Raw genomic sequence first — 16,664 nt, 5'->3', positions numbered from 1 at the left:
AATTTATATCTGTCATACTTTATGTATGTTCTACTTCTGTTTAGGATATTTGGTATATTGATATATATTTAAGATTATTGTCATATTGCGTATCACACTACATACTCCTACCTCTGTTATAAATATTGATATATATTTAAGATTATTGTCATATTGCATATCGCACTATATACTCCTACCTCTGTTATAACATCTTGTGTATTGTCACAATTTTGAAGTCATCGTTCTTTACCATACACTTGCTTATAGACTGTTTACCTTGTTTACGTGAAGCCTTAGTCCTTAGGTTATTTCAGTAGATAAGACTTATAGATTTATAGTCACCTATGCTTGTCATCTCTATAGTTACATTAGTTAGGTTATCCAGATTTACAGATACATAGGTCAGATGGACAGGTAATCTTCAAACACTTCATAGACCTAGAGAATATGGCATTTAAATAACTTAAAATTCTGTTGATGTGAGACACAATTGCTCCTGGCTGCACCAATTTGATCCCGAGAAAATGTTGGGCTTCTAAGACATTTCCATTTGGAAGTTTGTCTTCTTGGCACAAAATGGCCTACTGGGCAAAGAACTGCCCTTGCCTCGACGGCTGACAGTACAAATGCAATGCTATCCTTTCTGGACAAGCGGGACACAAGGAAAGCGACCACTGTACTCTGCCAAGACAGGGTAAGATGGTCTTTCAGAATTCCTGCTTCTGAAAATGGTCTGTCAGATACTTTAGGCCTGTAGCCAATTTAAATGCACCAACAATGCTGAGAAACATTAGGTGACTGTCCAGGCTGCCAGCTGTCTCAGTCTACTCTCGCAAGGTTCCCGAAAGTTGCTTGCATCCATCTACCATTTCTCAGGTACCATTATATTCCTTCTCAGGTCTTTGATGGGATTGAAGACTAGCAGTTATAGTTACAACTTAGTAGATAGAACATATTAAATATTAGATTCAGGTTCTTTAGGATAGGACACCTTTTGGAATGATCTTTGTAACATGCCATTTACCTATGCTCTATACTTCTCTGGATTTTAGTATGTGTTTCTTGCTTGATATTGTTTGCATTGGTTGTAGTTCCATCTTATCTAGGTCATTATCCCTCATTATTCCTGGACAATATTTGATAACCATTCCTTTGTATATAGTCTTGTATTAGGTTAGAACTTTCTTATTTAGACAAAAAGGGGGAGATGTAGTGGGTAGCCATTCCAGCTTTGATCTGGAAGCTCCAACCCCCATTGAGACTTCGGCAACTGTCACGCCTACAAGGCGGGGCCAAGGGAGGTGCCTGGGGACCCGAGATCTGGATCGGCGGGGCTCTCCGTTCTGGGACCCTGGATAGTGGAGGTAGACCAAGCAGAGCTCCAGAGAACACCGCTGGACTGTGATACACCTTCCCCAGATCCGGCAACCTACCTATCCCTTAATTTGTAAGTTACACCATTAAATAAATCTCCTTTTAACTACGTGGAGTGGCCTTAATAATTTCACCAATACACCTTCATGCATGCCTGGTGCCCAAGAAAGCCAGAAGTGGGTGTCAAATCCCCTTGGTCCCTTGGGACTGGTATTACAGATGTTTGTAAGTCACCATGTGAACGCTGGGAATGGAACCCAGGCCTTGGGGAAGAACAGAAAGCGCTGTTAACCACCGAGCCATCTCCCGGTGGTGCCTTCCTCTATTGAGAGGCGCACTCCGCCTGGCGGGAGGAAGGCATACCTGTCAGGATGGTCAGCCGCTTGCACTGCTCCTCCACGCCGCCCTGCCGCTTTCCGGTCTGGGTGAAAGGCATCTCAAACATGAAGCGCCGGATATTGTGACATCTCTCAAACTCCGTTTTCCTCTCTTGTAACTCCTTCTCATCAAAGAACGGGGTCACATGGGTCACCTGGATGTAAGCAAACTTGGAATCCAGGTCCTTCGGGTTAACCTTTAAACCAATAAACAACACTGAAGTCAGGCACTCTCCTGGGGCTCTTCCCAGTCTGAGACAGATTTTCTAAACTTTTAATTAGAAAACATTGAGAAAAAGTTTAGGAAGGCTGGAAAAAATTGTAAAAGAACACCTACATACCTACCGCCAAGATCATCACTGCTACCATCTTGCTGTATTTGTTTCAAGAAGATATGTATACACATATATGTAAATATGCACACACAAATGTGTGGAGACAGTTTTTAAATTGTTTTTTCAGGTTATCATACACAACAGTCGTGGGTTTCCCCAACATCTTCACCCATGTGTCAATATACCTTTCTATCAGACTTTTATAAATACACACCCATACATGTATACACACATCGCCACATGCATATTTCTAAGTAAACAGTATACATCACGACACACCACCTAGTTTTTCCTAAAAATGAGAACATTTTCCTCTATAAACACAATGTACTACGGTACTTAATAACAGTTCTATTCAAGGCATCTAATTCCCTCAAAAGCATCCAGACTGACAGAGTCTAACAACCATCACACTTCATATTTAAGTGTCTGTTTGTCTGTCCCTCACTCCCTCTCTCCTTCCTTCAGCCCTCCTCTCCTTCCGGAAGAGTTTCATGTAGCCCAGTATGGCTTTGAACCCATGATCCTCCTGTGTCTGCTTTGTAAGTGACAGGACTATAGAGGAAGTACCCCACCACCAAGCTTGTCTCTTCGCTCTTGATTAATCTAGAATTCCTCATTACGTCTTTTCCATGACACTGAGTTCTTTGAAGAAACTTGTTCGGGTCCACCCCCTTCCTGCCTTAGTCTGGATTTCTCCATTTTAATTTTTTTTGTTTTTGTTTTTGTTTTAAAACTACTTTTGTGTACGTGGCTAGAAAAGAAGTTTATTTTGAGAATAAGGATCAAATGTCAGGCCCTAAAATATTATTAATCAGTCGTCAGATCAAACGAGATGCCAACAGATGAATTCATTTAATACAAGTGCAGATTAACCTAATTTACAATTAGGCCCTAAGTTTCCTTTCTGCTTAACCCAGCACATGAATGCTTTTGCAACCAAACTGTGAACTGGTGGTCCTCTGGTGTCTGACACGGGATGGAAAATTAAACAGGCATGTTCCACGGGGAGACAAAGCTGATTTACATTGGTGAGGCAAATCAATTTTGCACATTCTAATTGTATTTAATGTCGAGCAATAAAATGACCACAGAAGAAATGGCTTGCAGAGTGCTTGGGGCAAGCAAAGATGGGTTCATGGTTCTGCAGAGGCGCTTAAAGAAGGTAGAAAAGGTTAGTGCCTAGTATAGAAGGTAAAAAACAAAACAAAACAAACAAACAAAACCCCCCAAATCCACAGAACTTACCTGGATTTGGAAAAAGCCACTTGGACAATCATAACTGTACTTCTTAGGCATTTGTTTGCACATGTGTGTGTCTGCGTGTGTGTCTGCAGGGGCACATGTAGAGGTCGAGAAACAACTCCCAGGAGTTGGGTCTCTCCAGCCACCTTGTAGAAGCCTGTGGGGAAGCTCCTCCACCCACTGAGCCTCTCCCTGGCCTGACAATCATATAATTGCATTTGAATCAGTTAAAGCCGACTTTCTTTAGCGAAACCAATTCAAAGGCAGGAAGGATGGACAGGCAGCAGGAACAGGACACTGATCCAGGAGGAGGGTTCTCTAACTCAGTGGCTCCATGGGGCCACACTGTAAATGGGGAAGGAGAAGAACTGGAAGCCCTGAGGAGAGGCTGAATGTGGAAGCTGCTTCTGCATATACAGGGCTGTTCCCAGAAGAAGCCCATCTGGGCAAGCAGCTTGATCTGTTCGGAAGGTGGGTATTCACATCTTTCTGCAGCTTCTAGTAAAACACACTGCCTCCTTCCCCTTAGGTAACTTGCTTAAAATGACACCAAGTATTAAACCACAGGGGCTCAGGAGGAGACAGGAGCAGGTGAGAGGTTCCAGTGAGGCTCTGAAGATTGGCTGGTGGAGGTGTGTCCCTGGTCTTGGTGGTGTGCTAACCCAGGACTCCACAGGTGAGGTAACAGAAATCAGCACATCCCAGAGAAGCCCACAGAGGACCAACTTGGGAGCCTAGGTTTGAGAGGAGAACAGCAGAGCACGTGGTCCCAAGCCCTGTGGCTGCAAACCGAGTTCTCTTCTCTGGTCCTTTCGCTATAACAGAGGATCAACCTCCAGAGAAACAGGCCTGGAAACATCCCATAGTCTACTAGAGCAGCCCAAGCAGGGTCAGCCTACAGAGGAGTGAGGAGGCCGGGAGGCTGCAGACACAGGAGGGAATGTCCTCTGCCTCGGCCAGGTCCAGCTGAAGTCAGCTAGTCCCTGCTGCTTCCCCGTCCTTTGATAGCTTCTTGATCATTTGAGCACGAGAATAAAGGGAATGAGGGCTCTCAGGGAGCAGATGTTAGACTCCGGGCACTTCCGCAGAGGACTCAGGAATAAAAAGGGTTACAGACTTCTTCAAACTGGCGTCCTGAGAAAGAAGCGGGGCTTTTCAATGCTGGGGAGATGAAGCACACATTGTATTTTGTTTCTCTGTTTGTTTGTTTGTTTGTTTGTTTTATTGAGGCAGGTGTTCTCTGTGTGTAGCCCAGGCTGTCCTGGAACTCATTCTGCAGACCAGGCTGGCCTCGAACTCACAGAGATCTGCCTGTCTCTGCCTCCCGAGTGCTGGGGTTGTTTTTGTTTTTTAAAGATAGGGAGGGTCTGCTTATGTAGATCGGCTGGCCTTGAACCCATCCTTCCTATCTAAGCCTCCCCACTGCTGAGAGTCCAGGCGGCTATCACATCTGTCACATCTGGCAGCAGAGCCCCCTACTCCACCCTTTAGTTAAAACCAGAACATCTTTAAAATGTGAAGAACAAGTGACACTTTGGGAAGTGGGGGGGACACCCAGCTTCCCGAACATCTTCTGAACAGGGTGGGATACACAAACACTCAGGACAACTGTGTAGGCTTGGGAAGGGTCCTAATGAGAATCAAGAGGAGAGCTACTCTAAAGAAAACAGGTCTCACTCCTCAGTGATGTCTGAGCTTCAGCCACCAGGGGTGCAGTGAGGGTCAGAACCCTGGAGCCACCTGGGGCAGAAGTCAATTATGCGGTAAAAGAGGACACTTTTGTTTCTGGGGTTGTTTTTTTTTTGAGACAAGGTCTCACTACTTAGCTTAGGCTGGTGTGTAAGTTGCCATCCTCCTGCCTCAGACTCCAGAGTTCTGAGAATACAGCCATGTGCCCCCATCCCAGCTAACTGAAGATACTTCACCAACGCAATGAAGAGTTCCGCAATTGTAAGCACGTCATGAAAAGCACAGAAGGCAGTTACAAGGGGAAGAAAACACGTCTGCCACTCAAGGACAACCCTCCTTATCCCCACTTCGCTTTTCACATTTGTGAGTACACACTCTATAGCCAATCACACAAAATTTAAAATTGCTAGGACACTTATCAGACAGTAGTCATACCTTGCCAGAATCCTGTATCATTTTGACATTTTCAGAACCAAATTTATCTGAGTAAAGCTTAAGGAGTCTCTGAGAAATTTCCGACAGAGGCGTGAGTTTTGGTTCTTTGTAGATATATTCCTTCCCGTCCTCATCTTCAAAGAAACCCTATGAGCAACAGCACAATTAGAGGTGCCCTGCGTGTGCCCAAGGCTGAGTATAACTGTGAAAACAGGAACAACCACCAAAAGCAATGGGAAAAAAATGATTCCAAAATAAACCCCACTGAAACAGGCCATTCAACTAGGAAGGAAAGGGTTCTAACGTGGAGTCAAGGTGCAAAGACAGAGGAAAACACAAAAGTACAAATTTATGCAAGTCATTAAGTGTGTGAAATGAAAGAGCTGGGGTCTGAGACACACTCTCTCCGTGAAGTGTAATGGGAGTCAAGCCTGTTTCACATTCCCAGGAGGTAGGACACATGGAGACAAGACCAGCATGACGAGCCAGTCATACGTCAGGTCCGGAGTAGGTCAAGCAACAAGGACAAAGTTTGAGCGAATTCGGCTATGCTTTACTGCTGAGAAAAACACTGAAGGTCAATGGCACAGCATTAGGAAATGCTTCCATGGAAACCAGCTGAGACTGGCGTAGCACCAATCACATGTGCCCACAGGTTTAAACTTGTATGGGAAGTGAAAAAGGTTGAACATTAAAATGTCCAGATTGGGGGTTAATATTGGAAATTAATGTTCAAAAAGTTTCTTATCTAAAGTAAGAGGAGATAAAATGGTATAAAAAACAATATATGTGGGAAAAAAAACAGGCTAACATGAGACAAACAAATGAGAAATCCACATCAAACTGGGAGCTTAGAGGCAGTCACTTTACTAACGTTACTTGCTTTAGAAGCATTTACTGGAATTACCTCCACATCTGTTTCACTGTCTGTAAACTGGTATTGCTATAAAGTTATAAAAGACAATAACAGAATAAATTGAAGGTTATAAAGCACTCAGAGAAAAATCACACACCCTAAATAAATGGATGATAATCTATTCCATTTAATAATGTTAGAGCCTGAAGGTTAAAACTTGTTTAAATAACCCCCCTCTGACAGGGTTGCCCAAGTATTACAATGATAACTATACTTGCTCAGATAGTATCTAAAAGACTGAGACACACAGGCACAAAGGAGGTCTTAATTTTGGTTTAAAACATGCAATATTGATGTGTAAGGGAACGGATGATTTCTGTAAATGGAATAAAATGTTAATTTTCCTTTTGGAGTTTGAAATGACTAGACAGTATACATACAAGACTTGAAACTTGAAAATCACATGGAAGAATGGGAGATGACACTAAGAATGCCTTACGGAGGAAGAACTTACCGCTGCCTTAAGAAAGTAATAAAGGAAAGACAGGAAGAAAGAAAGAAAAGTAGAGAGTTTACTACAGAGGAAGGTAAGAACCATACTACATACGACAAATTCGTCACATCAGCATTCACAGAATGAAAAATCCCCAAGACATCACTTAATAGAAGGAAGATAAAAGGACTCAGACCAGCCTACAGAGTGGCCTGGAGGCTCACCTGTCCGAAGAAGGCCACCCGGAAGTAGGTCCCCAGGAGCCTGCGGCCGGAGTGCATGACCTCCGTCACCTTGCTGTAGGCCCGGTGCAGCGTGTCGTACAGATGGGCGAGCCTCTGGAAAGCAGAAGACAACACATGTCTTCCTATTTGCAAGTAGCAGAATAAAATTTAAAACAATAAATGTGATGATGTACCTGCAAATACCTTAACTTTGAGTAGAAAAAAAGTCACTGTATGTTTGTGTGTGTGAAGAGGCAGGAGGTGTGCATGTGTGTGTGCATGCATGCACAAGCCAGAGGACAAGCTTAGGTGGCGCTCTTCAGGCCTTGTCCACCTTTTGTTTTTAAAGATAGGGTCTCTCATTGGCTCAGAACTCATCAAGCAGACTATGCTGGGTGGCCAGTGACCCCTAGGCATTCACTTGTCTGTCTCTCCAGCCCTGGGATTCTAAGCATGTGTCACCACCACACCTGGCTTTTTTATATATGTCCTGGGTATTGAATTCAGGTCCTAGGGCTTTTAAGGCAAGCACTTTACGGACTGGCTTATATTGCTCCAGTCCCAAGAATATATTTGACTGTATAACTCACAGTGATGATTTCTGGACTGCAGCCTTTTCTATCTAAAACGGGTGCTATGAGCACCCATTGTAGGTCTATTTCCAAAGTGACATGAGATGGTGGAGAAAATCCTCTGATGTCATGCAGGCTCTGCTCTTCAAACTGCATTTGATTTGCTGGGGCAATGGCCAACTTCGGAACCCTGGAAGGTGGAAGGGCCACTGTTCCCCCATGCAGGAGAAGCAAGGAAGGGTTTTGAGGAAAGAGCTCCTGGAAGTCAGACAACGCTGTTTAGGGAACTCTTCCAGAGTTCAGCGGTGGGACGGGACCCTTGCAGTTCAAAACATGGGGGTGTCTGCATAGATGGGGCCTGGGATGGGTACATTTGATAATCTGTAGATGGTGACCTTTGATGTAATGCGGGGAATCAGAGACCACCAGGCATCACTGGGTCAAGGCCTGCTGGCTTTCTCTGCATGAGGTCTGGGGCATGTCAAACAGAAGAGATAGTGAGATACCTCGAAATCCCGCCGCTTCTCATAGATGGGGATGATAAGCTTATAGATGTCAGCGATCAGCTCGTAGCGCTCGGCCTTCCAAAGTCCATCTGCACACTGCTCCAGCAGCTCCATCAGTACATCCTGATCAAAGAGGAAGGGCGGAGCCGGGAGAGATTATGAAGACTGTCATCGCATCCCTCGGGGAATGTGCTGCCCAAAGACTGCTTGCAGTGGAATTTATAAGACACAATTCTTGAGCACTAATTCCATGACTGTGACAACTCCCTGCCAAGTTCCTTAAGGGGATGTTTCCCCCCAAATCATGTTTACATGCAAAAACTAAAAAGTACAATAGCCGGGCTGAGAGATGGCCCAGCAGTTAAGAGAACTGACTGTTCTTGCAAAGGACCCTGGTTTGGTTCTCAGCTCTCACAACTGTCTGTAACTCCAGCTCCAGGGATTCTGATACCTTCTTGTGGGCACTGCATACATGTGATACACATATATACACATAGACAAAACACTCAGACACATACAAATTTTTTTAAAAAGTATAGAAAATTGAAAACGGTAGACTCCCACAAGCTCTGAGCTCTTGTTTATAAGCTCTCCTTTTAGAAGCAGAACTTAGAAATTTCTTTCCTTTCTGATGAACAAACACTGACAATGTGGAGACATGGAGCATGACTTCAACTCCAACTAAACGTCTTGAAGTTCTCCAGGGATGGTGTGTGGTGGGACCCTTTCCTCCTCTTCTTGGCAATTTCTTCCTATAGAAGTTTGCACAGTCCTCTGCTTTGGGCAGAGCTCTTGGACTTGGAAGAAACACTGTCTACGGCTTATTTATACTAATCATGAACCTTTTTTTAGCCATAGCTGCTGGTTCATCATGGTGCCATGATGGGTCAAGTTTAAGGTTCGCAGCTTGGAATGCTGGGATGGGAATGGCAGGTAGAAGAGAGGCAGCATGGAGCTGATTGGGGCTAGCATTCATCTCACGGCTGTGGAAAGGACCCAAGAGTCCAGCCAACGGTCTGAATTATGATAGCTTTGTAGGCTTGGATTTAATAAGGAGAACATATTTGTCTCATCTCTAATACTAGAACTGGAAGGCAGCCTCTGTCTTATTTTTTTGTATTGTTATTGTTTGGAGACAGCTCATGTAGCCCGGGCTGGGCTCACCTGGTTTATGTGGTGTGGAAGATTGAACACAGGGTTTTTTTTTTTTTTTTTTTTTTGGTTTTTTCGAGACAGGGTTTCTCTGTGTAGCTTTGCACCTTTCCTGGAACTCGCTTTGGAGACCAGGCTGGCCTCGAACTCACAGAGATCCGCCTGCCTCTGCCTCCCAAGTGCTGAGATTAAAGGCATGCGCCACCACCGCCCGGCGAACACAGGGTTTTACACAGCCAGGCAAGCACTCTACCAATGGAGCCACAGGCCCAACCCCACATGCTCCCCACGAAACCTCGGTTTTTTATTAGTTCTTCTAGAATTTCATATGTTTTCCATTTTTAGGCTAATGTTCATCACAGGTCCAACGCCCACGGTTTACACAGCCAAAGAAAATATCATTTTAAACCAATCAGCCTGTCAGACGATACTGTCTCATCAGGCCTATTTAACTCAGGTTATATTTATGACACATACATCATAAATTTGTCATTTGTATGACTGAACTCTGCACCAGTGCTTATAAAAAGGTGTGACAGTCGTCCCAGGCTTTACCATAGCTCCCATTAAAGCCAGATGCACACGGTAACCACCACAACAGCCGCAAAGAACCCGGATGTCTATCTTGCTTTCATTTCTAGTGGGCAGTCCGGCACACTAAACACGCTAACTACTTCTTCATGTTCCTCTGCTTACTAAAAAGCCCAAAGAGAAAGCATAAAAATACAGCTTGTATAATTTCAGAGTCACACAGGCACGTGCTCATGTCGTTGTAAAATAAACAGAATGAGTCTCAGTTCTCACCCTCACTGGTATTTGGGCAGGTCAGTAAGAACTGACCCCCACGCTGTCCCCATGCTGTGCAACCTGGAAGCTGTGTGTGTTAATTCAGTTAAATCAGCTTCTTGCTGACACACAGTCAGTGAGAATGCGGTTCTGAGAAGCAGGTCTGCATTTTTCTCAGGGAGTTAGCAAAACTGGGTGTCAGTGACACTCCTTGGTGTGGACAGGCTTTGACGAGCTCCATCAACGCCTTGTGTTTCTCAAAAATCTCAGGCCACCCGGACAAATGGCCAACTGAGGTGCCCACTAACATATCAAAGTGGACACTGGCCCCCAGGTTCTCCCTGCACCCCTCAGCCTCTACCTGTTACATGGCCCTCTTTGCTGTGCCCCGCCTTCCACCCCAAACTTCTCCAGCCCAAGGGCTGTACTGCCCTTCCCCCAGCTGCCACCACACAGTCCAGTCATTTTGGCTATGCCAGTCTCTTGGCCCAGGCTGCCCTTCTTGGTCAGAAGCTCCTCTCCCCTCCTTCCCTCCTTCCATGGGTCAAGGTCATGTCCACTCTGGATGTCTCTCCTAGATGTCCCTGCCTCTGACTATGCTCTCCCTTTTACCAACAATAAACTTCCTCCTCCACCATACCTGGGAGCAGTCATGTTCTTTCCTCTTTTTCTTTCTTTCTTTCTTTCTTTCTTTCTTTCTTTCTTTCTTTCTTTCTTTCTTTCTTTCTTTCTTTCTTTCTTTCTTTCTTTTTCTTTCTTTCATTCTTTCTTTCTCTTTCTTTCTCTCTCTCTCTCTCTCTCTCTCTCTCTCTCTCTCTCTCTCTCTCTCTTTCTTTCTTTTTTTATGCACTCACTACCAGTGGTATTTCCCAAGCACTTGCATCCCAATGCTACCACAGAACCACAGAGGTGGCTGAAGGAGTTCAAGGAAGCCTGGCTTCTCAAGAAGATGGCAATGTTGTAGTCAGGTATTTTGATGATGAAATGGTCAACAACATGAAACTGTATTTTCAAACTATTCTACAGCACAATCATTTGGTCCCTTGTATTTTAACTTCCAGGTTTATCACAAATGTAAATTTTTTATGTGGAAAAGTACAGTTGGTTTTTCTAGTTGCCACGGTCGCATCATGAACAGATACATAATAATGACACCGTATTTACTGTGGATCAGTTACACAAACAGGAGATAACTTTAATTCTACGCCTTAGCAATTATAGCATAATAAAAATCTGAAGTAAATTATTTGTTTGTTTATGTCAGGTCCAAAGGAAACTCCAATTCCCCAAAGTCCAAAAGGCAGTCCATAGATCCAGAAATGGGTTCAACCCGGACTGAGGATGTCTGGCAGTTAGATAAAAGCCAGCATTCCTCAGGAACTGGTGAAGTCAATCCACCTTTACCAAAAGGAGTCATTTCCCTTACCTCTGGCAGCAGGTACAGATGGCAGCCTGCATCACAAGCAGCTGTTACACATTTCGGAGTCCACACTAGCATCCTAGCCCGTCTCCCCTCCCCAGGCTTTCCTCCTTCCAGATACCCACTTCCTCTCTGGATAACGAAAAGGCAAGGTCCTCCCTCTGCCCACGGCTACTCTCATTTCACTCCCTCTGAAGTAAATCTCCAGCTGTGCTCACTCCCACTCTCTCTCTCTCCAGCCCTGGCCATGTCCAGTCTACTTCTTTCTCTCTCTGCTCTGGACTTCTCCAGATGCCTCTGGCTGTTCTCTAGAAAACCTTTGTACATTGTGGAGTGGTCATGTTGGCAGTCCTTTACTGCACCTTCTGGAATACAGTTTTGAGACAGGAACTCATATAGTCCCAGTGTTGTGGAATATTAGTTGAAGATGTGTTACATTTATACTGTGGAACATTTGTTTAATGATGCAAAGATGTGTTGAAGTCTTTTATGTTGCATTTATTTAACTCTGTGAAGCTGTGTTACTTTGCTTGTCTAAAACACCTGATTGGTCTAATAAAGAGCTGAACAGCCAGTAGTGAGGCAGGAGAAAGGAGAGGCGGGGCTGGTAGGCAGAGAGAATAACTAGGAGGAGAAATCTAGGGAAGAGGAAAGAGCAAGAAAAGGAGGAGAGGAGGGCGCCAGGGGCCAGCCACTCAGCCACCCAGCCAGCCATGGAGTAAGAAGGAAAGAAAGACATATAGAATAAAGAAAGGTAAAAGCCCAGAGGCAAAATGTAGTTAAAGATAGATGAGATAATTTAAGTTAGAAAAGCTGGCTAGAAACAAACCAAGGTAAGCCAGACATTCATAAGTAAGAATAAGTCTCCCTATACTTATTTGGGAACTGGGTGGTGGGCCCCCAAAGAGTAAAAAAAAACAAAACAAAACCCAACTACACCCTAGTTTGTCTTGAATTCAGTACCTTCCTGTGTCTTCCTCCCAAGTGCTGGGATTGCAGATATACTCCATGATATTAAGAATCTAGAGTGATTTTAATGTGATATTATTACAAAAAAGTTGAAAATTTTCTCAAGGAGTTAAAAAAGTTGGAACTGGTTTTAAAAGTTTCCATTCAGCCATTTTCATCCCCAGACATTTTAGTCAAACACCTACTGTACAAGAAGCATGCTTGACACCACGGTTGTAAAACCAAGTCCACTCAAGCCAGGTCTTTGTAATTTGTAAAAACTGCTCAGCTGTGTTATTCTGAAGACTTGGTCCCCGGGGGGAGAGGGGGGAATTTCAGGAGTTGGGGCATAGAAGGAGGAAGCGGGTCGCTAGGTAGAAGCTATATTGTCACGAGCTGTTTGTACTAGTTAAAAGCAGCCCCTGGGAGCGAGGTGGGCTCACTTGTCTCAGGTGCAAGCATGTCTATCTCTAGTGTCCTCCAAAACTGTCCTAGGGCAGCTGGTCCCTTGCAACAAGGAGACATGGGAACAGCAAACAGCTAAGGGTGTTAAAAATCTTACACCCGTGAGGACAGCTGGAAGCTAAACCAATTCCGACAGAGTGGTACAAGAATGCTGGTGGGAAAGAAGCCTGAGCCTCCGGGCAGAGGATGCTCTGCCCGGCCTGGAAGGCTCTCGGCCAGGGATCCGGCAGGACGGTCTCAGTGGGGCATCCTTGGCTGTTTCCGCTGGATGCTGCAGTTACTACTCTTGTTGGCTCCCCCACTTGCTATTCCAGTTGTTGGATGTTGTAAGTGCCGGAGCTGATAACGTGTTGTTATCTATGGGCTCTTCCCATCTATCTGCTACCTACTACTTGCTATTTGTCCTTATACTCCTGTTTGCCACAAAAACGCACTCATCAAAACCCAAAGCATGGATACCATCGGTCACTCTCTGTAAGAAACATTACAGGTGTTTTTTTAAGGCCTTTTGAGACTGTCTTGACCCTGGCCCTTTCATTACCAACTGCCATTAGGTGAACATTCTGTACCACCACACCCTTCTGTCATGATTCTTTGGCTTCACTTTGATCCCGAAACAATGGAGCCACTAGACCAGGCCGAAGCCTCTGAAACGATTACTAAATCTTCCCCCATTTTGAATGGTTTCCTCTCGGGTACTGGCCATAGAGACAATAAAAGTAACACAGGTGGCTTGTTAGGCTGTGTGGCACAAATGAAATCTGCTTTGGAGAGGGGCCCATGGGGGAATACACAGCATTCTCAGAGCAACCGGAACTAATGTACTGGATACACAGAACCACCAACTGGTAGAGATGTGACACAGAACAGCACTTCCTGCTCTGTGTAGGAGAGGGACCCGTAAAGAGTTTATGCAAAGTGGTAGCAAGCACTTCAATAAAGAACTCACAGGAAGTCAAGAATTCAGAGAGGAGTGACATCCATTCAAAATGAGGGGAAGGGAAGATATGGGAGTCACACCCCAGAGTCATTTGGGAAGGAAAAACTGAGAAAGTGCCTCCACCAGACCGGCCTGTAGGCAAGCTTGTGCGGCATTTTCTTGATTAACGATCAATGTGCGAAGGCCCAGCACACTGTAAGTGGTGCGACCCCAGGGCAGGTGGTCCTGAAGTACATAAGGAAGCAGGCTGAGCAAGCCAGGCCAGCAGCACTCCTGGAGGCCTCTGCTCCAGCTCCTGCTTTGACTTCCTCAGTGGAGGACCATTACTTGGAAGCATAAGATCAAACAAACCCTTTTCTCCCCAGGCTGCCTTTGGTCACAGTGTTTTATCACAGTAATAAAAACCTAAAAGACACATGGTATATGATGAGCTGGCACTTAGCCTGATGGGCTGGAGCATCTGCACCAGGGTGTCCAGATGGGAAGGGGAAGTGGGTTGGATTAAACACACACTTGCTGTGGCATACTCAAAGTTTTCTGCATAAAAATGAAATTAGTAATTTAATGAAGATAATTTCTAAAAAATATATAATTTTTAAAATGATTTATATGTGTCTGTTGTCTGTATGTGTACCATGTACATGCAGGGCCTGAGGAGGCTAAAAGAAGTTATCAAATCCCCTGGAACCAGAGTTAAAGGCAGTTTGAGCTACCATGTGGGTGCTGGGAACAGAACATGGGTCCTCCGGAAAAGGAGCAAACACTTTTAACCACTGAGCTATCTCTCCAGTCCCAAGTGTAGATAAATGTATAAGCCATGAAAACACAGACATATATTAACTACGACAACAGACACAAAAGAGCTATGTGAGGAAGGTCACGGTTGACTTTAAAATGATGCTGCCTAACCACATAAGGTACATTTCAAATAACCCTAGATTTTGCCACTTCATAAACACATATTAAGGAGAGTGGTGCATATTCTTCTGTGTCAAGTGTTCCTAAGCAGAAAGTTAAGATTTAAATACAATTTTACTCTGGCTTAGTCAACCTAGAAACAGGAAGAGGTTTAAAAATACAGCCTGAATGCAAGTAGTATATGTTGATATATGATATGTATGCATATATAGTAGGGTAGAGATAATTTCATTAGGGAAACATCTGTTATATTTGGCACAAAAAAAAGATGAGAGTTCAACCAGGGAGATTCCCCAGAATGACTAGGAATGGCAAAGATTGACAAAACAAATAGAGATTAGTGGATGATATGAAATACCGTTACCAAAACACATAGACTATCATCACAAATTAGGAAAGAACATGTCAGGCACTTATATTTTACTGAACATTGTTTTGTCTCCTTTTCTTGGTGAGGAGGCATTCAAGAGCTATAATTAATCAACCCAAATTCATTTCTTACTGTAAAGAAATGATAATATATGCTATGGAAGTATAATTAGTATAGGTTTTCTCAATAACAAATTAAAAGCAAACAAAACAAACCTTAGAGCTGGAGAGACAGCTCAGTGCTTAAGAGCTCTGGCTGCTCTTCCAGAGGACCAGGGCTCTCTGGTTTCTGCCCCGGGGTATCCAATAGGCGTGCACGCGGGGCACAGACATACATGCAGGTGAGACACCATATACATAACAATAAACACATAAAACCCTAACCTTTTCCTCATGACATCAAATGTGGATTACTGGACATCAGGGCATCTGTGGTAAACTATTTAGACTAACGTAAATCTAGACAATTGCAAATGCTTCATGAAGTGAGGAGCTTCAGAATAAAAATAAGAGGAAGTACTCACAGACAGTTAAGCTTAATAGCCCAAATATGTCAATATAAAATTATAAAAGTCATAAAACTAAGACATCCTAACTAAACACTGGAGCATATATATGAAATTATAAGCAGAAATTATATTTACTTTGAATCAGCAATCACTGTCCCTGGAAACCAGAAGGAAACCACGCAATGGGCAGACCGTGATAACCCTGAAAGGTGGTCATGCAGAATGCCCAATGTGTTTCCCACCTTGGACAAACACTAAGCTATTTCTTATAATCATCGATATGTGCAGCAACTGGCTGAGGAGGGCCTACATGGACTCTGTGCATCCATAAAGCACACATTTTATGATACCAGACTAGGCTTAAAAATCTCAGTGCATGAAATCCATAAGCTATTGAGGAAGTTTTAAAACATGAAATTAGCTAATTTCATTTTTAAGGATGTTGTCCTAACATAATTGAGGATATCAAACACCTGTTTATGGAAATGTCACACCGATCACCGGTGTGTACCCACACACACCTGTGGGTGCATATGCACTACAATTAATTACCATATGAGAAAGCGCTTGTGTGGGGTACTTAACTTTTTCCATATACATGTTGCTTGTTCTATCTTAGGATGAAATCAATGTAATCAATTAAAATAAAGCCATACGCTGTCTCTAGTGTCTACTGTTCGGGCATAAACAAATCTGTGAGCTGGCTTGGACAATGGCATACTATCATTGCATACCTCACATTTCCACTGTATCATCATTTCTCAAGATTCAGTCACTGGAATTCTAACTTCGGAAACTGTTAGAATACTGATTCCAGGGCCTGGACAGATAGCTTAGAGGATACAAGTACTTGCTGATCTTCCAGAGGACCTACATTTGGTTCCCAGCACCCATGCCTGCCAGCACCCATATAACTCCAGCTCTAGAGGACCCAACATTCTCTTCTGGTATACACAAACACATGAATAAAATTTTTTTAAAATCTGAAAAAATACTGATTATTGTGTCCCCCACACACTTAAGTGAATTTGGGAATGAAGGGTCAAGAGAACATCATTTAGATTATAAC

The 16,664-nt window shown here is 43.9% G+C and overlaps 1 protein-coding gene across 29 annotated transcripts in view; it reads right to left on the bottom strand.

Moving 5' to 3' along the window:
* Nucleotides 1–16,664, bottom strand: part of Dock9 (dedicator of cytokinesis 9) — a 278,642-nt gene that overhangs the window by 24,410 nt on the left and 237,568 nt on the right. For 21 of the 29 annotated variants that reach the window (XM_052732426.1, XM_052732428.1, XM_052732430.1 and 18 more), the window contains 5 exons: nt 8,089–8,211; nt 7,011–7,124; nt 6,345–6,380; nt 5,438–5,584; nt 1,720–1,930 (listed from right to left, as the gene is read on the bottom strand). In XM_052732426.1, the coding sequence (XP_052588386.1) occupies nt 1,720–1,930; nt 5,438–5,584; nt 6,345–6,380; nt 7,011–7,124; nt 8,089–8,211 (631 nt within the window). The other 8 variants (XM_052732432.1, XM_052732435.1, XM_052732407.1 and 5 more) reach the window with 2 other exon arrangements.

This window comes from Peromyscus californicus, unplaced genomic scaffold (genome assembly GCF_007827085.1).
Source record: "Peromyscus californicus insignis strain IS unplaced genomic scaffold, ASM782708v3 Scaffold_12__1_contigs__length_115047231, whole genome shotgun sequence".
Classification (NCBI taxonomy): domain Eukaryota; kingdom Metazoa; phylum Chordata; class Mammalia; order Rodentia; family Cricetidae; genus Peromyscus; species Peromyscus californicus.
The sequence above is the reverse complement of the archived record's forward strand: the minus strand, read 5'-3'. Positions and strand labels throughout refer to the sequence as shown.